This window comes from Leucoraja erinacea, chromosome 1 (assembly GCF_028641065.1).
Source record: "Leucoraja erinacea ecotype New England chromosome 1, Leri_hhj_1, whole genome shotgun sequence".
Classification (NCBI taxonomy): domain Eukaryota; kingdom Metazoa; phylum Chordata; class Chondrichthyes; order Rajiformes; family Rajidae; genus Leucoraja; species Leucoraja erinaceus.
The window spans coordinates 114,451,516-114,463,196 of NC_073377.1; the positions used below are offsets into that span (position 1 = coordinate 114,451,516).

Below are 11,681 nucleotides of genomic sequence, written 5' to 3' on the forward strand. Positions count from 1 at the left end.
AAATTAAACTGGAAAAAAACTAAACTAAATCCTATCTATTTAGAAGGTTCTGCATTGAACTGGAATCAAAGAGTCTTGTAACCTTTCACCATGTCCATGTCAACCAATGAGTACTTATTATGTATTAATCACAATGTTGTATTTGCAAGAATGTTCCTAGGACTTTAGTGCCTGAGTTATAGGGAGAGGTTGAGAAGGCCAGGACCTTATTCACTGGAGTGCAGGAGGATCAGGGGTGATCTTATAGAGGTGTACAAGATTATGAGATGAATAGATAGGGTAAATACACAGTCTTTTACCCAGGGTAGGGGAATTGAGAACCAGAGGACATAGGTTTAAGGTGAGGGGGGAATGATTTAATAGGAAGTTGAGGGGCAACTTTTATACACAAAGGGTGGTGTATATGGAACAAGCTGCCGGTGGACGTAGTTGAGGCAGGTACTATTGCTATGTTTAACATTTAGACAGGTATATGGATAGGATAGGTTTAGAGGGACATGGGCCAAATGCAGGCAGGTGGGAATAGTGTAGTTGGGGCATGATGATCGGTGTGGGCAAGTTGGGTTAAAAGGCCTGTTTCCACACTCTATGACTCCGTGACATTCAGCCTACTTGGGCCATACTTTCACATATTGGTAATTCAAAAACTAGTCCAGATACTTGTTATGAGAGTCCGCCTCCACTACACATTGAGGCAGTACATTCCAGATTACAACCACACTGGGTGAAAATGTTCTCCCTTATTTCCCCTCTAAACCTCCTACCCCTTGCTCTAAACCTATACCCTCTATTTTGAGACACTCAAGGGTACGAGCTGCCAGAGGAGGTAGTCGAGGCAGGTTCAGTCACAACATTTAAAATACATTTGGTCAAGTACATGGATAGGAAAGATTTAAAAGGATGTGTCAGGGTTTTACTCTACCATTTGGAGGTGGGGGGGGGGGGGGGGGGGGCATTGTGACGGCACTGGAAGCTGCTGTTTTAAAAGGTGGGGTTTTGGCTTTTATTGAAACTTTAATCATGAATAACCCAGGGGGTGGGGGTGTGGGTGGGGGGGCATTGGGGATGTGGCACTCGGCAGCATGAGAGCCCATAGTGATTGGTGCATTGTGAGTGGCATTGTAACATCATCACTGGAAGCTCCTGGAAAAAGGCTCTCTGTGAGAAGCTGCAGTTACCATTGGCAATGCCCTAGTGTGATGTCATTGTGGCACTCGGCAGCTTGAGAGGCTATTGTGATTGGTGCACTGTGAGTGGCATTGCGGCATCATCACTGGAAGCTCCTGGAAAAATGTTCTCTGTGGGAAGCGGTTTTTGGCTTTTTAAAATAAATGTAATCATTAAAAGCTTGTGAAATATAGGATGAAGTCTTAAGTGAACCTGATTATGCGTGGACGGGAAAAATGTGAGTAAGAATATGTGAAAATCTAAACGCTAGCGTGTAGCATTTTGAGGAAGATACAAAACATACAGACAGACATATACAACACGCATACAAGATAAGACTTTTATAGGTATATAGATATTTGTGCCAAACATGGGCAGGGGAGACTAGTTAGGTTGGTCATCTTAGTTAGCATGGGCAAGTTGGGCCGAAGGGCCTGTTTCCATGCTACTATCCACCATATCATGATCCTTATTTCATGTTTCCTTCTTTATATTTGTGCTTCAATTAGAATATATTTGCCTATGCTCAATATTTGCGCAATCATATTTTTTGTGTTTATGCCAGGTTTGAAGCCATATATTTTGTAAAAATGTTTATCCCGAAGCAATTTTCATTACAGCTCCAGACAAATGCTCAAATTATTGTCAGAATGCAAATTTGTTTATCGTAAAGCTAAAGTTTCATAATTAGGTCAGATTCTAGTATAAAATATTGTTAATGTGTGTGGGAGGGAGAAGTGACTAATGTTTATTTACATTTTGCTTTCTGGAATGTGTTATACTAGTGATGGAGTAAATTAAAAAATTCTAAACTTTTCACCAATTAATAGTCATGTATGTACACTGTGACATATCTATAACTCAATGTAATAACAATGAGGTGCGGATGCTGGTTTACTAAAGAAAGACACAAAATGCTAGAGTAACGCAACAGGTCAGGCAACATCTCTGGAGAACATGGATAGATGACGTTTCGGGTGAGGATCCTTCTTCAGACATCATGGGGGGAGGGGGGTGTGGTAGAGGTACAGAAATCTGGAAGGGAACAGGGGCAGGACAGAGGGGCTGGACAGAGCATGGCCATGGCCAGTAACAGGTGAACAGAGGCAATGTTTTTTTTTGGTGGATATGTAATCATCTCTGGTCTTTGTCTAACAATTTAATCAAAAACCTCATCAGACTCAAGTACAATAGAGAGAGCAAAGAGGAAGATACAGAGTACAGAATATAGTTCTGAGCTGTGTAGCACATTGTAGTTCATCAGTTCCTCAGACAAAGTCCAATGTCTTCAGTGGGGAAGAGGTGAATCCAACAGTACACTAGCATATGGGAGGACCATTCAGAAGCCTGATAACAGAGGGAAAGAAGCTGTCCCTTAATCTGGTGGTGCCCACTTTCAAGTTTCTGTATCTTTGTATCTTATGCCGGATGGGAGCAGGGAGACGAAATGATTGTGATGGAGACAAATCTTTCATTGTATTGGCTGCTTTTCCAAGGCAGTGCAAGCTGGTCCCATTTGCCTGCGTTTGGCCCATAAACTTGTAAACCTAAACTATCCATATCCCCTGGTCAATTCCTTCCTTTCCACCCAAACCACCCCCTCCCCGGGTACATTCCCTCGCAACCGCAGGAAATGCTACATTTGTTGCTTTACCTCCCCCCTCGACTCCATCCAAGGACCCAAGCAGTCTTTCCAGGTGAGGCAGAGGTTCACTTGCACCTCCTCCAACCTCATCTACTGCATCCGCTGTTCCAGATGTCAACTTCTCTACAGCGATGATACCAACGCAGGCTCGGCGATCGCTGCGACCAACACCTCCGCTCAGTCGGTCATAACCAACCTGATCAGCCGGTGGCTCAGCATTTCAACTCCACCTACCATTCCCAATCTGACCTTTTGGAGGCCCTGTCCTCGGCCTCCTCCATTGCCAGAGTGAGGCCTAGTGCAAATTGGAGGAACAGCACCTCATATTTTGCTTGGCTAGTTTACACCCCAGCGGTATGAACACTGACTTCTCTAATTGAGATAGTTCTTGCTTTCTCCCTCCTTCCCCTCCCCCTTCCTAGCTCTCCCACAAGCCTACTGTCCCCGCCTCTTCCTTCCTAAAGTAGCTTTAGTGGGTCAACTAAGTATACTATTTGCACATCACATCAGTTTAAGATATTTAGCATATTTTGAATTCATTGTCATTGGGTTTGTTAGAATACTTCTCATTATCAAGAATGATAGGAGTCCAACGAGTCAAAGAATGGCTTACAATAATCCCAACTTCAAGAAGGGAGTTGATTGTAATTCTATTTGACAGCTCAGTGAGCCATCCTTTGTAACTTAGGGTCATCTCACTCGCTGCTGCCTTTGTTATCTTTCAACGCACCATCCTTGCGTAAGTGCCCCACTTCAGTTCCCGGATAAACAAAACCTCGGATTTAAAATTCCCATTGTAATTTTTAAATCCCTCCATTCCATCATCCCTGATATGCCTTCTTGCCATTGATTCATCCTCTGGGATATCTACACTCCACCATTCCTAGTCTCCAGAATATCCCTGAATTCAACTTCCCACCGGTTAGCAGGGCAGCACATTAGAGCAGCTGATAAAGGCATGTTCAATCCTGACCTCAGGTGCTGAACGTGTGGACTTCGCACGTTCTCCCTGTGACTGCGTGGGTTTCCTCCGGGTCCCTTAGCTTCCTCCATAGCCCAAAGATGAACAGTCTGAAGAAAGGTCCTGTCGCGAAATGTAATTTATTCATGTTTTCCAGAGATGCTGCCTGGTCTGCTGAGTTACTCCAGAACTTTATGTCCTTTATTCCATAAATGTGTGAGTTTGAGGGTTTAACCCAAAGAATATTGCCCCAACGGTAAAACACACAACATGTTCTATGTTCTATGTTTTAATATGTAGGAAGTGAATGTGAAAGTGGGATAACATAGAACTAGTGTGAACAGGTGATCAGTGGTCAGGGTCGATGGATTCGGTGAGCGGAAGAGCCTGATTCCATTACTGTAACCCTAAACTAAACTAAACTACACTAAATAGCCATACCTTCAGCTGCTAAACCATCAAACTCTGGAATTACTTTCCCAAATCTCTCTATATCACTCTTCCTTCCTTTTAAGACACACCTTAAAGCCTATGTCTTTCAATCATATTTGGTTTTCTGCCCAAAAAGCTCTGATGTTACAGGACATTAGATTTCATCGATAACATTGATAAAACACAGTGGGATTTTTCACTTGATTGAAGGCATTATGTATGTACAAGTTGTTGGTGTCATAGTGTTCACTTTCTAGTAACTCTGCCATAACATAGCAAGGCCCTTTAACCTGTGAATTTAAAGCAACACAGTTTCAGATCTCCTCCATATTCTAAACTGAGGTAGAATAGGTTGCCATAGAGTTAGGAAGTCATACGGCATATTAACAGGGTGGCACAGTGGCACATCAGTAGAGTTGCTGCCTTACAACACCAGAGATTCAGTTTTTATCTTGACTTAAATGAGTTTGTACATTCTCCCTGTGACGCATGTGTTTTCTCTGGGTTCTCTGGTTTACTCCCACATTCCAAAGACGTGCAGGTTTGTAGCTTAATTGGCTTCTGTAAATGGTCCCTAGTGCTTAGAGTAGAACTAGTGAAAGGGTGATCAATGATCCACATGGACTCGATGGGCTGAAGGGCCTGTATCTCTAAACTAAACTAAAGTAAACTAAACAGGCCCTTCTGACCACGGAGTCCTCGCCAACTATCATTTCAATTATTTCTGTACTAAATCTGCGGAGCAAACCCATAAGGAAAGTGTGCAAACTCCATACAGACAGCAACGGAGGTCAGCTGTGGGCGAGGTGAAAACGAATTACAACCCAGTGGTACGAATATTGATTTCTCTATCTTCAAGTAACCCTTGCAGCTCTTCACTATCCGTTCCCAACCTATTCATTATCCTAGTTTCACTGTTGTCCTGGTGAATTTCATTGTCTGTAACTTATTTTCACCTAGCCAACGGATAACAATGGACTGTTTTCTCAATCATCGTTACTTTTTTGCATATATTTCATTCATTTTTTCTACATCTCTCTATATCACCGTCCATATTCCTTGTTTCCCCTTCCCCTGACTCTCGGACTGAAGAAGGGTCTCGACCTGAAATGTCACCTATTCCTTTTCTCCAAAGGCCTTACTTGCTGAGTTACTGCAGCTTTTTGTGTCGATCTTCGATTTAAACCAACATCTGCAGTCACTTCCTACACTTCATGGCTTTAATGTTTATGTCCACACTGACCATCGATTACCCAATGACACATTAGTTTCATGTTATTCATCTTTCTTATCCGATCTATAGATACCAGGGGCAATTTACAGAGCCACGTATTTTTGGAGTGTGGTAGGAATCCAGAGCACCTGGAGGAAAAACACACATTACAAAGAGAACGTGCAAACTCCGCACAGACAGTACCTGAGATTAGGATTGAACCCGGATCTCTGGCTCTGTGAGTTAGCAGCTCTACTATCCGTGCCACTGTGTTCTAATGCTCTTGTTCCTGAGTCTAGTGGTGCGTGCTTTCAAGCTTCTGTGCCTTCTGCTCTTTGTAATAAACGGACATAGTCTGAGAACATTCATTTTAATCTGATACTGGAGACAGTGAGTGTTTTAACGAACAGGGGTAAAACTGAAAGGTGTTTTGAATGCATCGGTATTAATAATGACTCACTTTGTTGACAGGATGAAGATTTCTACCCACAGGAAGGTGTGATGGATAGCACAGAAGCGCTGCAGATGGATCCTGATGCTGAGACCTATGGGGCAGTGCCCGGGGTAAGTGGAACCTGCTCTTGTTATGTCTCGAGGAGGTCAAAACGAAGGGATATGAACAGTGAAACTAGCAGGCTGACTCTGGTGGGGGAGGGATGGAGAGAGAGGGGGTGCAAAGGTGTTACCTGAAGTTAGAGAAATCAATATTCATATGATACGATATGAGTTTATTTATCCCAGGAGGGAAATTTGTCAGTCAACAGTCACAAAACACAAGATACATGAAACATGACATTAAAGTGATGAGTGGAAAGTCCAGTATTAGGGATAACCAACGATTGGGGAGTGGAGGGAGGGGGGGGGGGGGGGGGGGAAGGGGGGGGGGGGGGGGGGGGGGAGGGAGGGAGGGGGGGAGGGAGGGGGGAGGGAGGGAGGGAGGGAGGGAGGGAAGGAAGGAAGGAAGGAAGGAAGGAAGGAAGGAAGGAAGGAAGGAAGGAAGGAAGGAAGGAAGGAAGGAAGGAAGGAAGGAAGGAAGGAAGGAAGGAAGGGAGGACTGACTGACTGACTGACTGACAGACAGACAGACAGACAGACAGACAGACAGACAGACAGACAGACAGCCACAGACAGACAGACAGACGGACAGACGCAAAATATGAGGTGCTTTTCCACCAATGTGCATTTGGCTTCACTCTGACTCTATTGATCCGCCTAAATGCTGGAAAGTTGGCTCAGTTGAATGAAACTGTGTGGTCCGGTATAGCTAGTGGAGTTCCAGGCACTGGCTGATCTTGTGCAGTGGAGGTGCTAAAGAGGCTCTCATGAGGAATCCATCCCATGATATTGGATGGTTTTTCGAGTTCGGAGTCAGGAATCGAAAAGCAAGTTTATTGTGCAACACTAAACAAGGATGAGCTAAGAGGAGGCAAACCCTTATGGATGATCGCTGGGTAACTGAGGTACCAGGCTACCTGTTTCATGAGAGGAATAGATTAGGTAGATGCACTGCGTCCCTTACCCGGAGTAGGGGAATCGAGAACCAGAGGACATAGATTTAAGGTGAGGGGGGGAAAGATTTAATAGGAACCTGAGGGGTAATTTTTTCACACAAAGGATGGTTGGTGCGTGGAACAAGCTGCCAGAGGAGATAGTTCAGGCAGGTTCAAGTTAAAAGAGCAGAATTAGGCCATTCGGCTCATCTGGTCTACTTCACCATTCTGCTCTATCTTTCCCTCTTTCAGTTTAGTTTATTGTCACGTGTACTGAGGTACTCTCAACCCCATTCTCCTGCCTTCTCTCCATAAACCCTGACCCGTACTAATCAAGAATCTAACAATCTCCACCTTAAAAATATCCATTGGCTCGGCCTCCACAGCCTTCTGTGGCAATGAATTCCACAGATTTACCACCCTCTGACTAAAGACATTTCTCCTCATCTCCTTTCTAAAGGTATGTCCTTTTATTCTGAGGCTATGGCCTCTGGTCCACGACTCTCCTACTAGTGGAAACATCCTCTCCACATCCACTCTATCCAGGCATTTCACTAATCGGTAGGTTTTAATGAGGTGCCCTCTCATCCTTCTAAACTCCAGTGAGTACAGGCCCAGACCATCAAATGCTCATCACATGAAATAACCCAATCATCCGTGGGATAATTGTCGCAAACATCCTCTGGACCCTCTCCAACGCCAACAAATCCTTCCTCAGATATGGGACCCGAAACTGCACACAATACTCCAAATGTGGTCTGACCAGTGCCTTATAAAGCCTCAGCATTACTTCCCTGGCTTTATATTTTTGTATTAACATTTAAGAGACATTTAGATAGGTACATGGATAAAATAGTTTAGAGGGATATGGACCAAGTGTGGACAGGTGGAAGTAGTATAGATGGGGCATATGGGTCAGCTTGGGCAAGTTGGTCCAAAGGGCCTGTTTCAACACTGTATAACTTTATTACTCAATAAGGAACTGCAGATGCTGCCTAGCAAAGAAAAGCACAATGTGCTGGAGCAACTCAGCAGATCTAGAGAACATGGATAGTGTGCAGACGTGTCAGATGGGACCTTTTATTCATACTCTTTGTCATAGTCTGACCCCTACCTCAATCAGTCCGAAGATGGGTGAATAGGGCAAAACATGGCCTGTTCATGCCCTCCAGAGATGCTGCCTGAATCGATGAGTAACTCCAGCACTTTGTGTTCTTGGCAAGATTCCAGTATCTAACGGTCCTTGTGTGCAGACATCAATTTTTTACGTGTAATCTAGTGAAAGAAATACGAGTGCAAATGGTTCAGTTTTCTAAGTCAGGGAGGAGGCACAAGAAACAGCAGATGCAGAGAGTGGTGCCCCACTGCTGGTGATGGCTGATGCAGATTTGTTAGTGGCATTCCAAAGGCCTTTGGGCACATGGATATGCAGGGAATGGGTTAAGTGCAGGTAGATAAGTGATGGACTTGGCATCATGATGGTCACAGACATAGTGGTCCGAAGAGCCTGTTCCTACTCTATGTTCTGTGTTCCAGAACTCCTGCAAGCATCCACTGCCGCATCTTGGTTGCAACACTTGGCAATGACATAGATAGGGTAGACAGTCAGAACTTCTCCCATGGTGGAAATGTCCAACACCAGAGGGGCAAAGTTGAGTCGAGATATGTGGGGGCTTGGAACGCATTGCCAAGGATGGCGGTGGAGACAGATACAATAGCGGCATTTAAGAGGCTTTTAGATGGTCACATGGAAATCAGTTCAGTTTCAGTTTAATTTAGTTTAATTGTCATGTGTACCGAGGTACATTGAAAAACTTTTGTGGCCTGCTATCCAGACAGCAGAACAACAATATGTGATTACAATCGAGCCATTCACAGTGTACAGATACATGACAACGGAATGACGTTTAGTGCAAGGTAAAGCCTGTAAAATGTGATCAAAGATAGTCTGAGGGTTGATAGTAGTTCTCTGGTTGGGGTAGGATGGTTCAGTTGCCTGACAACAGCTGGCAATGCAGGGAACAGAGGGAAGATTGCAGGAAGATTATTCCCGATGTTGGGGAAGTCCAGAACAAGGGGTCACAGTGTAAGGATAAGGGGGAATTCTTTTAGGACCGAGATGAGAAAAAAAAATGTTCACACAGAGAGTGGTGAATCTGTGGAATTCTCTACCACAGAAGGTAGTTGAGGCCAGTTCATTGGCTATATTTAAAAGGGAGTTAGATGTGGCCCTTGTGGCTAAAGGAATCAGGGGTATGGAGAGAAGGCAGGTACAGGATACTGAGTTGGATGATCAGCCATGATCATATTGAATGGCGGTGCAGACTCGAAGGGCCGAATGGCCTACTCCTGCATCTATTTTCTATGTTTCTATGTTTCTATATGGATCAAGTACAGGCAGATGGGATCAGTTTAAATTGGCATCAAGTTTGGACACAAACATTATAGGCCGAAGGGCCTGTCCCTGTGCTGTCTTATTCTATGTTCTATGGTGTAGCTAAGAAAAGGGTTGAAGGGTTACGGGAGAGGAAGCAGGCCAAAGGGGAGCAGGGCAGAACGAGGCAATTAACATGCAGCGGATGGAGAAGAGTACAACTCTCTGCAGATGGCCTGTAATCCATGGAGATGACTCGGAGCAGATGGTTGCAAAGGTTTTGAATGAATGGGAGCTCAGACAAGCAGCACCTGCTTTCAATAATTAACCTGGGGTGTGATGAATGCAGAGCAACCAGGGAGTGCTGGTCACTATGCAGGGATGCTGGGAATGGGACCTACAACTGCTGCCTGAGCTGCAGGGTTCCCACTCCGCTGAGGACCATTGGGGCTTGTTCTACACGCATGAAGAAGGGACAATCACCGTCAACATCCTCTCACCAGTCTGCCGGCAATGGTTAGACTTTCGAGATACAGTGCGGAAACAGTCCCTTCGGCCCACCAAGTCAGCGCAGACCAGTGCTCACCCCGTACGCAAGCACTATTCTACACACTAAGGACAAATTTACAATTTTCCAAAGCCAAATGAATGTACAAATCTGTACTATCCACTAGTTCTATCCTACACACTGGGGGGAGATTACAGAGGTCAATTCGCTTACAAACCTGCATGGTTTTGGAGTGTGGGATGAAACTGGAACACCCAGAGAAAACCCACACAGTCACAGGAAGAACGTGCAAACTCCATACTGACAGCACCTGCAGTCAGGATCAAACCTGGGTCTTTGGAGCTGTGAGGCAGCAATGCTTCCGCTGCACCACTGTGGCCTTGATCGCTTGTGTTGAATTTGACAGGTGCACTTTCTATTTGTTCACCCCAGGAAAGCAGACAGTACTGGCAAGGCCCATCCATAATTGCCCCTGAGAATATGTTGTTGAATCACTGAGTCAAACTGTTGGGCCTTAGAGGTAAAGGTACTCTGGCTGAGTTGTTGAGAAGGGAGTTCTAGAGTTATTGAGTCATTGAGCCAAACCACTTGGAAACAGCCCCTTCGGCCCAACTTGCCCACACTGACCAACATGTCCCATCTACACTAATCCCACCTGCCTGCATTTGGCCCATATCAATCTAAACCTGTCCTACCCATGTACCCATCCAAATGTTGCAAGCACTTTGGAGTTCCAGGATTTAGACTGAGGGAAATCTTACAGAGATGTATAAAATTATGAGGGGAGTAGATATGTTAAATGCACTGATATTTTTCTCCATTTCCAATCTCTTCCTCTCTGTAGGACGAATATCAAGAGTATGAGCCTGAAGCGTGAGTATCAAAGGAACGGACGCACCAAGAACTCTTTCCCCCTTTTACTCTTTTTCCATGTGGCAGTTCTTCAATTCAGATGTGACTAGTTGTAAAATTATTTCTTTAATCCCCCGCCGAATGTGATTTTGTTCACGGTGTACTTTGAAGTCTTTCATTTGCTGTATTCGAGATTGTTGTGGATTTGGCCAGGCTCCATCCCAGAGATCATCTTCCAATGCAATGAGGATCTGGTAAAGAGAGCCTCTCTATTCTGTGGATATTAGGCTGAGAATCCATCCTCAGTCACTTGTACAATTGCACATGCTGTCAATTAACAGCTGCACTGTACCCTGCTTCCAAAATTCGGTTCTATTGAAGTCAATGGAACAGGATTTCAGACATGTAACACAAAATACCTTTATCACTGTAAAGCACATAATTGAGGATGAATTTACACCCCACTATTTCTGACCTCCAAAGTTACAAAACTGTCTGTTGTGATAATTCTACAAATGAAAGACTTTGTGTGTGCGTGTGTGTGTGTGTGCGTGTGTGAGTGCATGTGTGTGTATGTCTGTATGTGCGCGTGCGTCTCCGTGTCTGTGTGCGTAACTTTGTGCAACCTATTTATTGCTATGTTCTCCATGTCAGATGACTGTTTGCTGAGGACTTTGTCTTGTGTACAATGTTTGCAATAGCCAGCATGGAGCTATGCACATAGGTATTCAAATGTGACACTGAAAATCAGTTTGTGCTGGTGTTTTGATGAGTGTATATAAATATCTGGTGTTTCTGTGAAACCAATTAAATGGAATGTACAAAACATTTTCTGCTGTTGAGTCAGTTTCAATGTCACAGCCCTCTACAATTCACTAGAAGGAGCACCATGGTGAAGGTATACCTCTGTACATTGTGCTATGTGAAAACTTAAGCAAGTAGCATTGATGCACTAAAGTGCTTATTTCTGTAGATGTTGCTGAGAGTTGTTGGGGACATGCCAAACTTCCTAATCCTTCTCAAGATATAGAGGCATAGG

The 11,681-nt window shown here is 44.4% G+C and overlaps 1 protein-coding gene across 2 annotated transcripts in view; it reads left to right on the forward strand.

Moving 5' to 3' along the window:
• The window catches only part of LOC129700839 (alpha-synuclein-like), a 65,415-nt gene extending 53,949 nt beyond the window's left edge, over positions 1-11,466 (forward strand). For both annotated transcript variants that reach the window (XM_055641601.1, XM_055641592.1), the window contains 2 exons: positions 5,890-5,982; positions 10,635-11,466. In XM_055641601.1, coding sequence (XP_055497576.1) covers positions 5,890-5,982; positions 10,635-10,667 — 126 coding nt within the window. In that variant the 3' untranslated portion in view covers positions 10,668-11,466. The remainder of the gene's footprint in view (positions 1-5,889; positions 5,983-10,634) is intronic.
• The last annotated feature ends 215 nt before the right edge of the window (positions 11,467-11,681 follow it).